The sequence below is a fragment of the Megalops cyprinoides genome, chromosome 9 (genome assembly GCF_013368585.1).
Source record: "Megalops cyprinoides isolate fMegCyp1 chromosome 9, fMegCyp1.pri, whole genome shotgun sequence".
Classification (NCBI taxonomy): Eukaryota; Metazoa; Chordata; class Actinopteri; order Elopiformes; family Megalopidae; genus Megalops; species Megalops cyprinoides.
The window spans coordinates 35,640,326-35,660,718 of NC_050591.1; the positions used below are offsets into that span (position 1 = coordinate 35,640,326).

Here is a 20,393-nt window from a genome sequence, read left to right on the forward strand (position 1 = left end):
TTTCTGTGGCTCGTTAGCTTACAGTGACAGCTAGCAAGAATGATTTATGCTTGGGGACTTGTATTTAAAGTTTTTTACAGATCTGTATCGCCTTAGGATATCTGTATGCTTGGGTATACCTGTCATTTTCTAGTCCTGGGAATGCACAGCCCAGCAGAGCAGTGCCTGTCTCCCTTCCCTGTCATTTTGGGCTGTACCCTCGCATCTGAAGCTGCACCCCTTCTCCAGGCCTGGATGGACACGCTGTACCCAGATCAGTCCAGACTCCTGTGAGGAAACAGGAGATCTGAGCCTTTCCCCCTCAGAGGGGCAATAGGAGCGCCTCACCTGAAATTATTTATGGCCTCCTCTGTGACACCCTTCGTTAGCCATTCTCTTCAGGCCTGCCTGCGTGTAGAAATGGCAGAGGTGTTGGCCATCTTTGTGGCAGCTGTCGCCGTAAAGAGACCAACGTTCTAAATAATTAAAACTTTGCAAAAGATGCTCAGGGTGGTTTTGGCAGACATAGACAAATGTAGCTTTTGCACTACATATTTTGCAGCAGTAGAGGGCGTTGAACATTAACCTGAGTAGGCACAAGCGCTATTTTTATATATGGCCTACATGTACAGTTGTATTACAGGTCAAATAAGTGTAGCTACACTGTGGTTAATTAGCTCCTACATTATTAGTGATTAGGCAGCTCATATACAATTTATATTAGTATTAACCTCCTTGGTTATTTTTTTGACCATGAAAATGCACTCTGTATCAAACAGTTCAAAGATGCTTCTTTCCTGCATTGCTTAGTAAAAACAGTGTGTGCAAAAGAACCCCAGGCCTGTGTACCCTGTGTACCATAGGTTGTGCAAAAAAAGCTGTTACATTCATTTGTAGCTGAATCCAGTAGTCAATGCACTGATGAAGTAGTGGGATAACTTTGCAGCCATAGGTTCGGTTCCCTAAAATTTCCATTGCAGAGTGTTAAAATGCAACTCTCCCAATGCAGTGCTTTTTCCGTGCTGCATATTTAATGCTGAGGCCTACTGGGTTTGGCAAAAGGAGAGAGAATAAGAAAGTGCTAGCAGGTTACATTCATTGATATTCATCAGCTCACTAAATGCATCAAGTGGCCACACATTCGCCAGAGATTTAAATCAATAAAATTTTAGCAAACTCATTTTCTCACTTCATACAGTAATATAAGTAGGGCATAAAAATGCTGAGATTTGGAATGAACCTTGGATTTATATTAAGGGCAAAACGTCTCTCTCAGTCTTTTGCGGAGCCCTGCTTCGGTCCGAGGCGAGGGAAATATGATAGAAAATTTGCTCTTAATATTACATTAGTTATCATCCCTGGAGATGCCCTTGTCCAGAGGTGACTTACACAGCTCCCTTTCTTGCATATTATCCATTCATACAGCGGGATATGAACTGTATCTCTTATCTCCTTCGCGGACCGTTGTCGGTCTTGGGGGATGAATATGCGGAGTCCCCCAGGGATCGGTATCGGGGGTGAGCGTGAGCTCCATTCATATTCTGCCTCTCGGCCGCATTATCCGTGAGCACGGCATCTCATTTCACTTCAATGCGGCTGTATTTGTCAGTCAAAGCGGGTGATATTGCCTCTGCCAGCCTGCTTTGCTCTTTGGAAAGCTTTGTCATGAATTTAGCCACTGAGTGCCTCGCTGGAGCCTTTTTATGCCTGGACCCTTCAGCCTTTAAAAACTTTGTTTAGAAAATGCCTTGCTCTTTCATAATGAACTTTCGTAATATGTTATAAGGTCAAGCATTTTTTTGTAATTGTGACAGCAGATGTACTATCCTCCAAGTAACTTGTTGTTATGTATGCCAGGTATCAGTAATCATTAGATCATCAAGTAGTCATCACCGGTTCTCCAGCATCTGTTATTTTCTTATTAATAACTAACCTGGTATCTATGACATTGTGTGACAAGACAACTCCTCTTGAGAGGTAAAGAAAAATAATCTGTATTGCAGTACACTGTACGTCACACACCTTAATTATTTCTTTATTTTCTAGCCACTAGATGGCGGTGTCTGATCAAAAAAAAATTCAGCATCCACTGCTAGGAAAAAGTAATCACGATATATATACAGTGCAACTTATGTCCACTTTATCCAAGTTATATCCACTATGCACTTTATAAGTCCTTTATTATATATTGAAAACTGGTACTTACAATGAGAAATATGGATTTATTCATTATTAGATCTTTTTTTTCATGGGGGACTCTTGTAAGCTTAACCATAACCATATCTGGGGGGCCTGGGTGGAGGAGGTGAAGGTACAGCACCAGGCTTCCAAAAGGCCACCAGCATTGGACATCTATGGTCAACACAACAATGGCAGGACAGGGTTAAAGGTCAAGGTTGGGTGAGGTATCCACAAAATCCTTTTCCGGCTGTGATTATCCTAAACCCTTGTCTCAGGATTTGTCTGCCACAAATCATTTGGCCGGGCATTGGTCTGAGAGGATATGAATCATTGTAAACCCCCTGATTTGGCACAAAATCATTCTTTGCATCAGTGTCCTCCAAAATCCTGCTTTGTGTGTTTGCCATGAATGCTGTAGGATTGTCCTCACATTGCTGTTACTTCCTGTGGTCATATACACGTTAGAGTAGGCCACTCCCCCCTCGCCACTCAAACCCCACACACGATAGGATCAGTACTGCTGGTCAAAAACCTTGTTTTTATATCCCTTTCATAATCCACTGTCCCACTTTATCAGGCAAGAATGCTGCAATACTCTTTTTTTCCCCCTCCACTTTGAGGATTTCACTGGCTTTTATTTATTTCATTTTAACGTCGCTGTCATCCAGCAGATTCCTATAAAAAGAAAAACCACGTCACTCCGTTCTGATCTTGCCGAATCTTTTTCAGGTCAGTGCTTGACACTTCCTTTTTACAAAAAGGGGAGACAAAAATCAGCGTGAGTCAGAGAGATATTGCCACATTATTCATCCCGTATTTCCACTCACTGATACCAATATGACTTGCAGTGAAATGAAGCATTTGTGAATCAGAATACATGCTAAGCTCTGTCACGTTATGTGGCTTTGCATCTACCTTCGGTGCAGTTTTTGCCGCTCATTACATGCATCAGTACAGTGACTGATTGTTGCCAGCTAAATTTAGCCCTGTGGATGAACCGAGCTCCCAGCATGCCTGGCGTGTCGCTGCCGGCCCAGCCTCTGAACTGTGTGCGGGTGAGAGGTGTTGGGTCTCAGTGAGGAGGCCCGTGTGATGCTGGCCTTCTGTCGGCCGTGAGTGACCCACATCCCGCTGACTCCGGATTAAAGCAGCATGTCCCCTGCGTTTCCGTGGTTGCAGGGACCCTCGGCCAAAGAGCACAGTATCTTTTCCCCCTCTATGGGCGGGGTCAGTGCTGTCCAAGAGGCTGAAAAGCGGGACTGAAAAACAGCAGCATCTTCAAACAGCCCTCATTCATTGCATTAGATTACATTACATTGATTTAGCAGATGCTCTTATCCAGAGTGACTTCCAGCACAAAATAACAGAAGTGTATCCATTAAAGTTGGATGAGCAACAGTTCAGACCAGGCTAACAATGCTCCCAGACCAGTGAGGGCGAGAATAACACTACTCAAGCCCTACCGCATCCGGCATCTCTGATTCATCATAAAACACATTTGTTTGTTCTCTTTGTTAGAAGAGCAAATGTTACTGCTAATACCCCCCTTTTCAGGTTGGACCTGTTATAATTTGTCAGCTCTCTTTCAATATGTCTGTGAAGCGTTGTGTGATAATGTCTTTAAGGTGAGTGGGCGAAATTTCACCACTGATTGATAGGTTCATTGATTGATTGATTTCTACACCTGATAAAACTGCCACTTGATGGACAAAGATTTGATTGACTTTAAGATTTGCTAACAGCCTCCATATTATCCTCGCAGTATCCAGAATATTAAACTTTTTTAACTCAAAAAGAGGGGCATTACGCATATACTGACCAAGCTAAGTCTGAAGTCACACGATGAGAGAATTATGGGCTCAAAAACCTCCGGAGGCATTTGAGAGGTTTATTGGATAGTGGTCTATAAAAAGATGATCTTTTTGGATAAAATAGCAAAGCACGTTTAAAATATGAAAACAACACTCCAGACATCCCATAGACATTATCCCACTTTGTCCAGTCAGTAATAATTATTAATGAATTCCATGTGCTGACCTCGTTAGCCGTTTCCTTGTTGACACACTAATGAGTGGGGCTGTGATTTATGAGAACAGGGGAAAAGCAGAACCCCCCAGCCAGCAGGGCACAGGGTCCACCCCGGGACTTCCCCTGCACCCCCCCCCCCCAGTGTCTGGGAGATGCCTGACTGGTGGGGGCACACGGTTAGGAATATCACCCAACATGCAAAGCCATTACCATAGCAGTCATTATTAATGTTCTAATTTATTTCCTACTCAGAGGGAAAAAAAAAATACTATGAATAAATTGACAGAGATAATTTGGGACAGCATTTTCTGTCAGTAACTAAATAAGTTCTCATGAATGAAGGATGGTGGCCACTTTCAGATACAGAATAACACCATTACATCACTGTACCCCTCTACGGTTAAAAAAGGTGGCAGCATCATTATATTGAAATGCCCATTCCTTATCTTTCAGTGCACTCAGCTCCAAGTCTGGGCTGCAAGGCGATCAGCGTATATTTTGACATTTGAATTGTGCATGTGATATTTTTTGAACAGTATTTTATTACACGGTGTGTTCTGTACACAAATCATCTGCATGCAAGCCACCCTGGAAAAGGGCCAACTCCCAAACATTGTTATTATGATTATGATTATGATTATGATGTTATTATTATGATTGCAGTTATGTTGTGATCATTACTATAATAGATGATGATAATAATGTTGGTGCTGCTGCCGTGGCTGCTCCAGTTGATCACGCTTTAGCAGCCCCATCACTGGCAGCTCCTCCGCGGTGAATGGGTGCTGCAGACCCTGGGGCAGCCTGTCTCAGGTGGGTCTGTGAGAGCCTGGGCCCTCCATTCTCTCCCCCACTTTCACTGATGCAGTCAGAGGCAATTTCACGCTCCTCATCGCCGGCTCCGCCAGGGGTAATCTGCAGTCAGGCAGTCCGAGGCGTTTAAAGAAGAAAACCCCTCTCGCTGGGCCGGCTTTTTACCTCAGTCAGTGTAGACTCTCCCGAGACCCCACACACAGCCCAAACCTCAGACAGGGCTTCTTCACTCGCTGGTCCCTGATTTTCATCACCGTTTCGCTGGAGGGAGTTCTGTTCTGCTACTCCAAAACCGCCAGCAGTGCTTTGTCTGTGTTATAGTCTACAGAGGCGCGGGGTCAGTGTGTCTGCTTTAATGAATAAATCTATAAAGAAACATCTTACGGCAAATTCATCTCACAGCTCCAGTGGGGCATGTTCTGAGAAACAAACAAGGAAAAATGGGCTTTAGCAATATCCGTCAGAGGCCGCTCCCATGCTGAATACACCGCTGTAGCTTAACAAACGTCTTTTTATTGTATTTTTACAAAACAATACAGATACCAAAATTTAGTCGACAGAACATATCAGTTTGGTGTTTGAACAGAATACATTTTTTACACTGTTTAGAAGCACTTCTTAAAAATGACAGGGACAGTCTCTTCTGAGGGCCATCGAGTCACAAGCTTTCTCTCTAAAAATTAAAAAAAAAAAAAAAACAGAAAAACAAAACGCAAGAAACAACATTCTCATTGGACCACAACGAAGATCCAGACGATGCTGGCGGAGCAATGAAGGGTTCTGGAGTCTCTGGCCAGCTGACTGGCAGCTCAATGCATTGTGCTTTTTTTTTGTCATTCATCTCAACCAAAGTGCAGTTGTATTTATGGTTTTTTAAAGGTATACATTTCAACAGGAAATTGGCACATTCAAACATTAACTTTATAATATCAGACCATTTTGGACATTTTCTTTCTTTATTTCTTATAAATACAATATAATCTATTTCTTCTGCTGCACCCAGAACCCACATAAAAACATACAAAGATGTATATATACATATGGAGGTAGGAGATCAGATGCACACAAACCCGGGAATTTTAAATAATTCAGAAACCCTTTTAAGTCCTTCATTTCGATCGGAGAAAGCAGACGATAATGCTGTACACTCTTCCTCCAGTCTTCAGGCTGTCCTTTTCGGTGGAAAGGGATGGGGGTGGAGAAAAAAAACAGGCGACACAGACCCGCTGAGAAGCACGCATCACCGGCCTCCTCTTATCTGGCTTCCTGCAACACAAACAGATACACAACTGCATTAGAGCAGGGGGTGGGCTGTGTTTGTGCCTTTCTCTCTCTTTGATACTGACACGACACCGTTTGAAGATTTTCCTGCACAACCCCCAGCATACAAAATTATGAGTTATCTCTGTATGTTCCATTACACTGTAAAAATGGTGCTTTCTTTGTAAATATCAGTTTTTAACCCTTGGTATGTATCGTCGAATAATGTTACAGTATGAAGACAAGTACACAATGTTCATGCAATATTTAACTTTTATTCTGGCCCGGTTCACTGTATGAAGAATCCCTGCAATGGCAGTGATGCAGAGCCATGCTGAAATGTATTACTTTATTAAGTGGGTGAATGTGCCTGTTTTGGATTGAATTAAACCCTGATACTCCTGTCCTCTGTGCCTTAGACATATGTTGTGTTACATCTAGAGGGCTGTGCTGATCGTCAGACCAATAAGGCGCTTTACAAAGACAGGAGAAAAACATCTCCATGGGAGAGCCCCCAATGCCCCTATACCCACAATTCCTCACCTGTGTCCATTCAGGCTATCTCTCCAAGTGGAACAGACACAGCCAACCAAGGAGGCAGGAAGAGCGTAACCCGAAACTCTGTCCCCGTGGAAAACACAGCCCCCTTTTGAGAGGACCCCCCCTTTCATGCTCCCAGTGGAAACCAGAGAGGTCAGACCCCAGGGGGTAGAGTGCAAGGCTTTTGATGGGGGGTAAGTGAACCACACACCTCCTGGTTCCCACAGCAGAACTCTGCTTTAGTGAAGAACACCCACGGGAACGGTCCAGTTACCTCTGAGATCTCACTGGCCTTCCTGCAAAAGCCTCCTGCACAGACAGGGCCTGCTCCTCCAGGCTTCAGTGAAAATCAGGCCTCTTGCAGTTGGGACTGGTAACAGCAGGTGTTTATTCTAAAATTTTACTGCGCGAGTGCTCTGGTCTGCATCAACACCCCGGCAGCCTGGAGGTTCACACGTTCAGTTTGACTCATGTGGTTTTATGTCTGTTGTTCATGTTAAAAGAACAAGCCCTTCAGAGTGCCACGCCATACATCTCTCTGCACACTTGTTTTTGTTGCCAAGAACTCCTCCAGACCACATGCTTGTTTCTTTCAGTGTGATCTCAGATGGTCTGATTCAGTGAGGAAAAAAAAATGGCTAAATAACACATAAATAAAAGAACAAAAATATAGAACGGAACATTTCTGGGGAAGGAGGGGAAGAGCTTGCTTTGTTGTTAGATCTGGATGGCATGCTGTTTAGTGCTGGTGTGCTGGTTACACAGTGGACCCTGCACGTGTGTCTCGATGTGTTTGTGTGTGTGTGTGTGCGTGAACATGTGTGCATATGTATGTATGTATGTATGTGTGTGCATGTATGTAAATGTCGTGTTTGTATGTGTGAGTGTGTGTGTGTGTGTGTGTGTGTGTGTGTGTGTGTGTGGCTGTGCTTGCTTACTTTCAAATGTGTGAGAGGGTCAGTATACAGTAGAAGGAAGGGAGAGAAAGAAAGTGGGGGAGAGAGAGTAAAGGAGAGGCAGAGAGAAAGAGAAAGAGGGAGAGGGAGAGGGAAAAGGAGAGAGAGATATGAGTCCTAATTGACACTGAGTGATTGAATGCTTCCCCTCCTCCATCTGTCATGTCACGCACACACCTGTTACTGAAGCCCTCTGGGCTGCCTTTGTCATTAGATTACATTTCCTTTCATGCATCTGAGTGCGTCTCCTCCATGGCATTCCTTTGCTGCAGGACTCTCACACGCAATAAGAATGCTATTCTTCACTCCTCCTGTGATGTCAGCGAGACGTGCAACATGATACCGAACCCTCAAACCCCGGCGGTAACTGAATAATGTCACAGGAATTTTGAGAGGTTCAAAGCTTGCCACTCAAAACTGTGGGATACAATCCTCCACATCTGAGCGCTTTAAGACTGAGACGTTGTGAGAGCGGTAAAGAGTATTTTGACTGCAGTACCACTGCATGAAATAACAATCAGAGTTTGAGGAGCCCCTGATAACAAGGAACACACAGCAAGCATGCCAGTGGGCTGCTGACCTGCTGACCCACCTCTTCAGACTGCGTTTTGGCCTTGGTAAATTGCTTTGGATAAGAGTTTCTCCGAGAGAACAGAAATGTAAACTTAAATGTAAAGTTGTAAAATGTGCAGAATTCGGCTGTCAGGATCACGTTCACCTCGTTCCTCTTCCTGCTTGAACCCGGGTCCCGTGACCCCGTGGATCCGCGTGAGGATGAGCTTCCTGTCGTGGAGCAGTTGCTCGACATCTGTCCCCGGGACAGGAAACTGGGTTTGCAGTAAGGGATTACATCTTCATCTGCAGACAACAACATTCATCAGATGAGGGCAAGTCACTCAAAAGAACAACAAGAACCAGATAAGTCAAAATCCAACTGATATTCAGAAATAGATTAGTCCTAATCCCAGCCCCCCCCCAAACAAGATCAGGAGAAAGCAGAGGCAGCCTGGTGGAGGACTGTGTAGGGGCTAATGGGATACGTGTTCTTCTGTGTGCATGTATGTGTGTGTGTGTGTGTGTGTGTGTGTGAGTGCCTGGGCTAACGATAACAATAACAAGTGTATGGGTTGCTGCTGTATGCATCCTTACCCTCTTTGTGTCGCTGTGCTCCTCCCTTCCTGTAGTGGGCGCTGTGCTCTCCTTTCCTCTCCATAGATGAGACTGATATCCCGTCTCTGTCCAGCGATGTCCGGCCACAGTCCAGGAAGTCAGCCAAGAGTGGCTCGTCTGCAGGGGGTGGCTCAGGGGGAGGGGGGAGGTCTGTGGAGATAGGGTGCAGTGTCACCATCCCCCCCCCTAGAGGAATCACAGAGGATCTCCATACCAGCCTATCCTGTTTAAGCACAGTGCTGTTTACTACCCTGAAGACTGCAAGGCTTGTAGGGACGTCCTTCGCTACGCTCCTGCCTCCCCCAGTCCCAGTCATTGTCATTGTGACCCCCCCCCCCCCCCCCCCCGCCCCCCACTGCTCCCACTCCCAGCACCCTGCGGCCCAGGACCTCACCTCCTTGGTTCAGCTGCTCTCTTCTGTACTGGCCGGCCTTGGAGCCCTTCTTCTTGGGCCTGGACTTCTGCCCCTGTGGCGTGTGGGCATCATCGGCCAAAGGGGCGCGAGCTCGGCCTGCCGGGGGGGTAAAAAAGAGTCACCCAGAGGTCCGTGTGCCAGGCATGACAAATCCAATCTGACTCCTGACGAAATGCGGTCTGATCGCCCGGCCTCGGTCGGCTCGGGGGGACCGGCTTGTCTGCTGACATGACAATCATCCCCGCTCGTGTTTGCTGGAAAAAGCATTTGCTTAAGCGTTTCATGTGCTTGTGATTTCTTGCGAATCACAAGCGCTGAATTTCTATAGTGAACACAGGTGAGCGCCAGCCAGCGCAGGTTGGTGCAGGTGAGAAGGGGGCACTGACCTGTCCCGGAGGCACTCGTGCTGTCTGAGCTCAGTGCTGCCCCCTGGCTGCCGTCTCGCCGGTGGCTGCCGTGGTGGGGAGTGCCGTGATTGGCTGACAGGCTGGGGTCGGACTGGGTGAGGGGCGGGCTGGGGACCCGTGGTACTGGGATAGGTCCGCAGGGTACCCTCCTGTTGATCAGAGATAAGACTAATCAAATCATCCATGCGCTTAGAAGTCAGTTACTTAAAATTATATCAGGACAGTGTACGTCCAGCACTCCAGCTAAATGAAGATAAAGTTAAGATGAATATTATGCTGTGCAGAAACTATTTTGCTATGTTTAATAAATGCAGTGCACTGATTGGTCTCTGTCCATCAGCAATTTTTTTTTTGGTCGGAGCTTTGCCTCTTACTGGCCGGGTTGCCACATACAGCTGGGAAGTGGGAAGGAGCAGGGTTTGTAACCCGAAGGTTGCCAGTTCAACGCCCAGGTGGGGCACTGCGGTTGTTTCCTTAAGCAGGTCACTGAATCCCAGATTGCTTCAGTAAATCTCTGACTGCATGAAAGGCTGACATGCAAGCTGTTCTGGATGAAGGAGTCTCCTAATGAAATAATATGTAAAAACAGCGTAAAGACCACATAAAGATGAGGCGCTACCGTGCCACATGGGGCATGTCGAAGTGGTGCAGGCGAGGGATGTCCTCGGGGTTGTGGCCGTCCTCCCGGGGCGAGGGTGTGAGAGTGGCGGTGGACTGGAGGCTGTAGGAGACTGCGGGGGACGAGGCGCCGTCCAGGGGACCGTCGCTCAGGTAGGTTCTCTCAGGTAAGGGTGGACACCAGTCCTCTTCTTCATCCGAGCTGCGAGGAGGAGGAGTGTTGTGAGACTCGGGGGTGGTGTTTATACAAGGAGGGACCCAAACTGAACATGTCTGTCTACTCTGTGTCTGGCCTGAATGTCTCATTTTGTGCTCAGTTCAGGTTTTAGGTTTATTTAGTCCATCTGATTAGTTAACATAGATATTTAGTGGCACAGATATGAATCAACATCACACCAAAAGAAGCAAGTCGACATGTTTGAAGCGATGATGAGTAAAAGACAAAAGCACAGATAAATATTGCTCCTTCCACTTCCACCACTGTGATCCTTTGTGTGGGATTTTTTGTTTTCCAGGCATGTGCCACGTATATGTACCTACTCTTGTGTTGGCAATCATCAGTCACATAAGGCAAAATCCCTCAGAACTAGTCACATCTCAAACATCCAACTACAAGCGTGCAAACACATCCGCACATTTCCTGCAACAGCAGCGCTGATCCCTGCGAAATGTTGCGGGTGGATTTCAGGCTCACAGCACGCCCTGTTTTCTGTTTTCTCTTATTTCGGCAGCGGGCGTAATCTGTTTTAATGCGGTGATAATGATGCCTGAATTTCTTTAACTCTAAGGGTCATCGGTATTGGCAAGCTGCGTATCGATTTGCACTGTCTGCTGCTGAATTACACCGGCAGCCACAGCCCTCTAAACCGCACCATCGGTGGCTTGTAGATCTAAATGAGACAGAGGACGTCCAGGGTACGGAAATGAGCTCGCAAAAAAACAGTGCTGGAAACACCAATCCTCTCAGTCCAGCAGCTGCAGTGGTACTGCATGGAAATCACATTTAAATACATAAAAAATATGCAGATCAAGTTTTACATACACTTGTCCAGAAATATTTGGCACGGATGCACATATTTGGAGCTACGTTTTGATTCTTGTCAGAGGCACAAGCGTCAGACAGACAGATGCCGAGGAGACACAGACGAAGGAACATGATGTCATCACATAACGAGGAGTTTGTTTACATAAAGAAAGCCAGAGGGATGGTGTAAAGGTCAACACTGTTATCTGATGTCAATCAAGAGAGCCTTAATGTGGGCCTGCCAAAGAACTCAAACCTGCCTACGCTGCTCTGTGTGACAAGCTGGCAAACAGTGGCTCTTTTCCGGGGGAGGGGGTGCATGAGAAAACACAGACCTGACGTCACCTAATGCCATCGCCGAGAGCCACGGCATGGCAATCTAATGCCGTCACCCTGTGCCACGGTAATGCCATTACCCCCGGCCACGGCACGGCGCACTGTGACCAATCCAAACGGCTCCACGGCGCACTGTGACCAATCCAAACGGCTCCATCGCCTCATGTTATCTCCACAATGCCATCTGTCTGTCAGAGAAAGTTAAGGGCACTGTTTTTTTTTTCTCATGACTTTTTACACTACATTCCTGCTAGCGGCTACTTCTGTGGCAGAGATGGGGGTGAGAGTTGTGGGGGGGGGACCCCAGCGAACTGATCTTCCCGTGTCAGTCCTCGGGCACAGCTCATCTCTTTCACCATGGCATCACGGCAACCCAGGTCCATGCGCTAACGTGGTTACCTCCTGTCAGCCTGAGCGCTAACGTGCAACCCGAGACAGGAGGAAAGCAGCGTTTATTAGCGAGCCTGTGGCTCAGAGCCAGGGCTGGGAGGGGTCGCAGCTCAGACATGGAGGCTTCATCTCCCAATTTTCATCACACCCCCACAGAGGAACCTGTCAGAGAGAATCAGACCAAGTGGACGTGCCTCCTGAGGGGTGAGGCAGGGTACGAGGTGCCGGCCTTTAAATGAGGACCTCCAGGATTCCAGCCAATAGAAGGACTAAAAGATCCCTCAGCTACGCTTCATGTCAGTGCGTAATGCGGCCGGCTGGTTCGTGACGGGAAGTCTCCACGGCCTCTGACATCTGGCTCTGAGACACTTCAGTGCCGTATGCCTCGGCCTTCCAACAGTTTTATCATGCATCACAGATCCAAACCACAGAAGCTCCACTAAGACCAACCCATTGGAGAGGTCTTCCTGAACGGTACTGTAGAACGGTTGTTCTTAAAAGAATGAAACGTGAAAGATATGAAACATTTAGATATTATAAAACCTTTCAAAGGCATTGGAATTATTTCAATCTGCTCTGGTTGGTCAATGTTCCCCGTTGAGTAAGCCTTTTTACTATACAAGGCAGAATGTGCTCTGATTTTACATATGCTACAAAATATGGATAAAACTCTACATTTGACTGTGTGATCTCAGAAACATAACACATCTTGTTATGTATTAAAAACATGCATCTGTAGTTCTAGTTTCAGCATAAAAAACATCAGATTAAGTTGTTGATGTTACAAAGTGAATTGGATTTGGAGCTGGGCAGTCTGCCAGGAACACATTCAGAAGCCCCTGGTTCAGAACATTTACATTTAGTTGCTTCACAGATGCTCTTATCCAGAGTGACTTACATAGGTTAAAACTTTTACGTATTACCCACTTGTACAGCTGGATATTTTACTGCAGCTATAATGGGTTAAGTACCTTGCTCAAGGCTACAACAGCAGTGCCCCAGTGGGGAATGAAACTGGCAACCTCTGGGTTACAAGCCCTGCTCCTAACGACTACAGCACACTGTTGCCTGGAAGAAGAAGAGGAAGAGGAAGATGAAGAATGTGGCGTCTCACCCCAGGTCCATGTCGCACTCGCTCTCCACGTCCTCAGGCCGCTGCTCCAGCTCCCTGGAGGCCAGCTGAGGGAACAGCGCCTCCGGCCAGTTCAGGGCTGGGGTCTTCACCGCCTTCCCCATCGACCTCTGCTTCACTGGCTTTGCTGTAGGAACGTGAAACTCAGGTGAACACAGGGAGCGGCATCAGAGGTTGGCAGCCAGCACTCTACACCCACTCACTGCTACCTTTCTCTCTTAGAAGACCTTTGAACTGCAGATTTCTGTGGTTAGAACTATAAATACCTTTTGGCTCTCTCTTTACAAGGACATAACCTTGTAACTATGTAATTACGCATGTAAGTACTATGTAAGTAATATACAATAACAACAACAATAGTAATAATGTAATTACATTGCGTTTTGAGGTTTTTCCATACAGTAAAAGCTATTTACACCAACAACATGTGTTTAGACAGTAATTACAAGGTAGTTATGTATGTATCTGCACAGGTGTAATCCCACGGTGGTGTGAAGTGTTACCAATCACAGCACTGTGTAGCTATATCGGCAGGTATTGACTAGTTTATCTGTCATGGCAGATTCGATGAGCTGGCAGGTCAGAGGTCAGGGAGGCGGGGTTTAGCCGTACCGTTTTCTGTCCTGGCGCGGTCGGGCTGGGCGTATTGCGTGCTGGAAGGGCCCGGCTGGAGGGTCCAGTGCTCCCCGCCGTGATCGGGACTGCCGGCCGCCTGGCTGGAGAAGGGCATGATGGGAGTGCTGCCGTAGGGCGCGGCATGCTGGCAGTAGGGGTGCAGGTCCTCAGCCGCGGGGTCGATGGTGCTGTAGATGGGGCCCTCGGTGGACCCCTGGCTGTACTTCTCCGTCTGGCTCAGGTAGTTGGAGATTCCCACCTCTGGTGGAAGAAGATGTGGTTTAAGACACGCTTGTCAGAAGGACATGAGGTTATGTACCAGCTGTCATTACCACTGCACTTCAGGAAATGATGTTTCTTGTGTTTTATGTTTCTGCCCCCGCAAAAAGTTGGTTCAAAGTAGGCAGAAAGACTCACTTTAAAATACTACTACTGCTACTACTACTTCTACTACTAATAATAACAATAATATTTTTTTTTTCAAAAGGCTTAATGGTCTGTGATATTTTTATTTGTTTTCTTATACCAATACCATCTATAAAGAGGCAAAACACCTCAAACTGCCTGAGCCGATGATGAAGGCATCTGAGTTTTTGAAGAATCTCCTTCATGTCGAGTGCAAAGCCTCTCTGAACATTTCCCAACATTCACAGCTCATCTGCAGACAGACCGCCACCCCGGGGGCCCAGTCTCACAGTTTGCAGTTCTGATTTGTTCTGATCAGCCTTCGTGAACATCTCTCCGGAAATCAAAACGGGGATGGGAATCAAAGCTGACTGGAGGAGAGGTGTGTGTGTAGAAGTTGCTGTTCAGGCAGTGCTGACTCTGATGCCAGCTCTGAGGCAGGCTCTGAGGCCGGATTTGAGGCCAGCTCTGAGGCCGGCTGTCAGGGCTCCGCCCCCCTAGCTGTGGTGTTTTTGTTTTTCCCTGTCCATGTGCTTTTTGTTTTTCCTTGTGTTCCAGTCCCGCCCCGCTCCCCGCCTGGTCCCCGCCCACCTGATTGCCCCATTACCTTCACCTGCCTGCCTGCCCACCTGCATCTCATCTCCTCATCAGCCCAGCCCTATTTCTACCCTGCTTGTTCCTGTCTTGTTTGCCAGTTCGTCTCAGCGTTTTCGTACCTGTTTCGTTCCCGCAGTTTTTTTGGATTTCCGTATTCTCCGTGCCTGACTCTGCCTGCCCTTCGTCTTCGTTTTCTGCCTGCCGTTTTGTCCCTTTGCCTGATCGTTTGCCTGCCTGGTTCCTGACCCTGCCTGCCTCTGTTATTCGACCCTGTTTTTGTCCACGGACTGCCTTCTGGTTTTCGACCCTGCCTGCTTTTGTTTCGCAACTTTCCTGCCGTCATTTATAATCCCGCCTGCAACCTGAAGCTCTCTTGGTCTGCGACTGAGTCCCTGCCTGAGCCCTTACACCGGCTCTGAGGGCCGGCTCTGAGGACAGCTCTGAGGCAGGCTCTGAGGACAGCTCTGAGTCAGGCTCTGAGAACAGCTCTGAGGCAGGCTCTGAGGCCGGCTCTGAGGCCAGCTATGAGGACAGCTCTGAGGCCAGCTATGAGGACCGCTCTGAGGCCGGCTCTGAGGCAGGCTCTGATGGCAGCTCTGTGGGCAGCTCTGAGGTCTCACCGTTGTAGTATCTCTCCGCGGAGTCGTGCTTGGCGGTGCAGCAGTTGATGGAGTCCTTGCCGTTGTGCACCAGGCTGGGTGTGGGCCAGGAGTCGGCGAGCCACGGGTAGTTGCCCACATTGGTCCCCAGCATGCCAGGCCTGGAGAGCAGAGCGCGAAAAAAAGCACAGCTTACAGCACAACGCCACGCTGGACTCCAGCCTTCTCTGCCACCCTCTCTGCCACCCTCCCCATCACCCGCATCACCCTCCCTGCCACCCGCCCCATCACCCGCATCACCCTCCTTGCCACCCGCCCCATCACCCCGTCACCCTCTCTGCCACCCTCTCTGCCACCTTCCCCATCACCCCGTCACCCTCTCTGGGGCCAGGATCCAGCAGAAGGGTAAAGCTCACCTCCCGTTTATGAGGCCCAGTCCTTCACCGTGAGAAAATCCAACTGCAAGAGACAGAACAGATCACTGCAATACACTGCAATACAAAACACTCTTTCTTTACATATGTGAATGAAATGGCACTTGATATCTTTTGTAAAGCTGTACTATTTCAAAAATATCTCTCTTCTTCAAATGAAAGCTACCCTTGAACAGTTGTAACACATATGATGAGGGTTTTGAAATTAACAGCACTGCACTGTTCAAGGCAAAAAAGTGTATATAATAGATTCAGAATGGACAGAATGTTTCACCCTGTCTGTATTAGGCCTTAAAGCGGCAGGCCTCTTAATCACAGGGGTGTAAGTGAAGGAGGAGGCCATACAAGCTCTTAAAAAAAGGTCTGTTACCTGCAGGGGTGTAGGCAAAAGAGGCAGTGATATCAGCTCCTAAATGGGCAAACCTGTTCAGCAATGGTGTGTATGCAAAGGAGGCAGCGATATCAACTGTTAAAGGGGTGGGACTGTAACCTGCAGGTGTGTAGGTGAAGGAGAAGGTGATACAGTCTCAGTAAGGGGCGGGCCCGTTACCTGCAGGTGTGTAGGTGAAGGAGAAGGTGATACAGTCTCAGTAAGGGGCGGGCCCGTTACCTGCGGGGGTGTAGGCGAAAGAGGCGGTGTAGTGGCTCAACTCCTTCCTCTTCTTGCGGCGGCAGTAGATCCAGACGCTGAAGCCCATGAGGATTACCCAGCATGCACCTCCGATGCCCGCGATGAAGGCCGGCTGCTTCACTACGTCCGAGATCTGCTCCGCCAGGCTGACGCTCTCCTCGGTCGCCACGGGAACCACAGGCTGTTCTGCGGGTGGCTCTGAGGGGGGCGGTGCAGAGGGCACGGCGTTCAGCGGCCAATCAAAATCTGCTATTCAACCTGCCACCACTCACCAATGTTTTGTAAATGTTACAGCTTGGCACCTTCTTTACACAATATTACGAGTTTGGCAACGTGAAGATTCAGACATTGGTAGTGATAGTTCAGATGGCTGCGCAGCGAATAAAAGGTTCAGGTAAAGCTGCACCATTTGGTATTAGGGAACGTAGAACTTGCAGGAGACCAGCTGTAGTTGAAGGGGTATAGAGAGGGGTCAGAATTTTTATATGACTGGTGTTTGATTCACCTTGCAAAACCCAGTGTATGCCTACACTGTGATCTGTATTTTCGCTTCGGAATAAAACATTGCTTTGCCTTCCTTTTTGTCTTGAGAGTTGGAATTCTTACAGATATTAACAAAAAAGTTTTATGATATTAACAAAAAGGCTAAGAAACATGTTACACAAAGTTAAGGACAAAACATATGGGGCTTACACAGAGTTTTTAGCCTGGGGATTCATTTTAAAACCATTTCACCACTGCGTCTGAGTAAAAACTTCATCTGAATAATCAAATTCCAAAATGACCATTTCAGATTCAATGCAACAACACAGGCTTTTTATAGCCATTTTAACAGCATTGTTGAATCGCTCCGCTAATGCACTGTCTAACTAAAACTGCTGTGTCATATCAATATCCTCCCTCTGACAGCTCTAGTTAAAGGACATGCAGTGCTCTGTTGGATACACCAAGAATTCATAAAATGCACCCTGAAAAAGCCGTCTAACTTTGCCGCTTGCTGGATGTACCCAATTAAAAAATTTCCCTGGGGTTCATTTCTAATGCTTAATCAAACTTTACCAGGGAGCTCCTACTGATATATAAATGAATCTGTTTTTGCATGGAATTTGTCAAGCTGTCCAAAAACAAAAGAAAGGGCAGATATTACAAGCAGAGACAGAAGCGATCGATCAGTGAGCAGGGAAACACACACGACAGGGCAGACCGAGGAATAGCATCGGAGCGGGAGGAGGAAGCAATGGGACGCGCCTCTCTCTCTCTCGCGACACCGCGGCGTGCGGCCGGCGTGTGGGACTCACGGATGAGCGCGGCCACGGGCTGGCTGCGGACACCCACGCCCGCGCTGGTCACCGCCGCCACCTCCACCTGGTACAGCGTCCCCGGCACCAACCCCTGCAACACCGCGCTCAGGGTCGTCCCGTCCACCGTCCTGTTGATGGCCTGCGTGTCGTTCCCCACGCACCAGATCTGCAGGATGGAGAGATTTAAATGAGTTTTAAATACTGACACCTGCGTTCCCCCCACCCTGCTCAGAATTAGGGTTTTTTTCTCCTCAGACACCGCCCTCTGGCCCAATCATCTCACCCTGTACTCCTGGATGATACCATTCTGGGCCTCCGCAGGGGGGGGCTCCCAGGACACGCTGATGCTGGAGGAGTTGCCCAGCTGGACTCTTGCTATGGACACTGCTTGCGGAGGGGCGCTGGGGACTAAACAAGAGATGATGATTTATGAAACAGTTCAAGGATTATGACAACCTGAAAGAACACATACTACGATATTATAACCAGATAATAAACAAAGACTGTTAATGTGGGACAAAAGAAAACTCGCATTTGTGGCATGCAACTCCATGAGTCTTGTTACATTACATTAGGGTGACCATACGTCCTCTTTTTCCCGGACACGTCCTCTTTTTGGGACGCATGTTTTAGGTCCAAAAACCAGGACGTGTTCGAGAAAAAGAGGACGTATGGTCACCCAAATTACATTACATTCATTCAGCAGACTATCCAGAGCGACTTCCAGCACAAGAGAAGTGAAGTGTGTCCGTACAAGTTAAACGAGCAACACTGTCAGACCAGGATAACAACACTCACAGACCCGTAAGTGTGAGCACAACACTATTCAAGCCCTACCACAAATCAACTCGTGCAAATCTGAAACAAGACAGCCGGGAAACTAAGGGAAGCCAGGTACACATACATCACAGTCACTAGATAATACAATCCAAAACACGCTGCAGTACTACTTGTTGTGTGAAAGCTTGCAGGGTTTGTGGGCAGCATGGGGTGGTGTACCCGGCAGTGTGGGGTGGTGTACCCGGGTCTCGGCGCTGTGACCCGGCAGGCAGCGTGGGGTGGTGTACCCGACAGTGTGGGGTGGTGTACCCGGCAGTGTGGGGTGGTGTACCGGGGTCTCGGCGCTGTGACCCGGCAGGCAGCGTGGGGTGGTGTACCCGGGTCTCAGCGCCGTGACCCGGCAGGCAGCGTGGGGTGGTGTACCGGGGTTTCGGTGCCGTGACCCGGCAGGCAGCGTGGGGTGGTGTACCCGGGTCTCTGTGCTGTGACTCACCCTCCTCTGGCGTGCGCACCAGCAGCATTGGGCTGTCCATGCCCTGCAGCTCGTTGAAGTACGGCCGGATCTTGATCTCGTACTCGGTGCCTTTGCGCAGGTCGGATATGACCGTGCTGCGCTCGGGGGCAGCCTTCACGTCCTGCACCAGCCAGGCCCCACCTGCGGGCCGGTACAGCACGCGGTACCCCTGGATGTACTGAGACTGACGGTCCACCTGCGAGACAGGTAACAGCTATACTATATACTATAAGGGCTTGTGATCTGGAAGCAATAAGTGCATATTTCCTGCATATTACATATACACGTATTGCATACTCCTGTGCTATAGATAATATTCCTTTTTAAAAAATTGATTACATTAAAATAGAAAGTATGTGAATAAGCAGATATCCTATCCCCAACTCCAAATATCCTTTTATTATTTTACAAAGAGGCAATTTAGAACAATAACCATATTTATTACGGGAGAAACGTATTATTATCATGCATACACTACTCTTCAGGTCTTGCAGTGTTAAACTGTTACAGGTCATTGGCCTCTCCCTGCCCGCGTACTCTCCCGAACTCACCGTCCAGTGCAGCTGGACTCTGGAGGCGGTCAGAAGGATGGATTTCTGCAGCTGGACGGCCACTTCTCCCAGCTCGCGCTGCACCTGCCGGAGGTCCACACCCTGCCCGGTAGGGCTCACATCTGAACACACACACACACACAGCGCACATTAGCCAAAATGACCCTGCCACACGGAGCAGGGCAAATCCAAGTGCAGAGATGACTCAGGGCACCAGAAGGCTTGGATCAAAGAAAATGCTGTTTCCTTTGCTGATGACTTGAGAGAAGGCAAAGCAGGCTTGGCACAGGAGTTCACACACAGCAAGCATGGCAATTCATGACTGAGCAAATTTGTGGACCAAGGGCAGGGCTTCAATAACAGAAAACACAGGTGAAATCAATAACTAATTAACACAATGGGAGGACATTAACTAAATGAGACACGGAACACAGGAAGTTAGGAGGCCATTTGGTGGTCGTCTCTGGAAGCAGCAGCTTAATCCATCTGGAGAACATGCAAGGCATTCAAACAAGACAGCCATCGGAGCAGTGTAATGTGTGGAGAGCCCAGCAAACACAGCCGTGACTGGACACACCTTGTGTGCGGACGGGCTCAGAGATGGGGCTGGGGTCACTCAGTCCGTAAGCGTTGACCGCTCTCACGATGAACAGGTACACCGTGTTGGGGTAGAGGCCGCTGACTGTGTGCTTCTCCAGCTTGACCAGGTCAGCCACG

At 48.1% G+C, this 20,393-nt stretch overlaps 1 protein-coding gene across 4 annotated transcripts in view; it reads right to left on the minus strand.

The window, feature by feature from the left end:
• Nucleotides 1-5,654: 5,654 nt before the first annotated feature.
• The window catches only part of zgc:77784 (uncharacterized protein LOC402947 homolog), a 75,535-nt gene continuing 60,796 nt past the window's right edge, over nucleotides 5,655-20,393 (minus strand). Inside the window, exons 12-27 of one of the 4 annotated variants that reach the window (XM_036536142.1) lie at nucleotides 20,254-20,393; nucleotides 19,677-19,798; nucleotides 19,105-19,321; nucleotides 18,115-18,239; nucleotides 17,829-17,997; nucleotides 16,510-16,728; nucleotides 15,882-15,924; nucleotides 15,487-15,626; nucleotides 13,862-14,125; nucleotides 13,232-13,376; nucleotides 10,369-10,569; nucleotides 9,729-9,898; nucleotides 9,322-9,438; nucleotides 8,907-9,077; nucleotides 8,476-8,615; nucleotides 5,655-6,267 (exon numbers count right to left, since the gene is read on the minus strand). The exon at nucleotides 20,254-20,393 is cut by the window's right edge and continues 27 nt beyond it. In XM_036536142.1, coding sequence (XP_036392035.1) covers nucleotides 6,256-6,267; nucleotides 8,476-8,615; nucleotides 8,907-9,077; nucleotides 9,322-9,438; nucleotides 9,729-9,898; nucleotides 10,369-10,569; nucleotides 13,232-13,376; nucleotides 13,862-14,125; nucleotides 15,487-15,626; nucleotides 15,882-15,924; nucleotides 16,510-16,728; nucleotides 17,829-17,997; nucleotides 18,115-18,239; nucleotides 19,105-19,321; nucleotides 19,677-19,798; nucleotides 20,254-20,393 — 2,395 coding nt within the window. In that variant the 3' untranslated portion in view covers nucleotides 5,655-6,255. Of the gene's footprint in view, nucleotides 6,268-7,675; nucleotides 8,616-8,906; nucleotides 9,078-9,321; nucleotides 9,439-9,728; nucleotides 9,899-10,368; nucleotides 10,570-13,231; nucleotides 13,377-13,861; nucleotides 14,126-15,486; nucleotides 15,627-15,881; nucleotides 15,925-16,509; nucleotides 16,729-17,828; nucleotides 17,998-18,114; nucleotides 18,240-19,104; nucleotides 19,322-19,676; nucleotides 19,799-20,253 lie in introns of those variants that run through there. The other 3 variants (XM_036536140.1, XM_036536139.1, XM_036536143.1) reach the window with 3 other exon arrangements.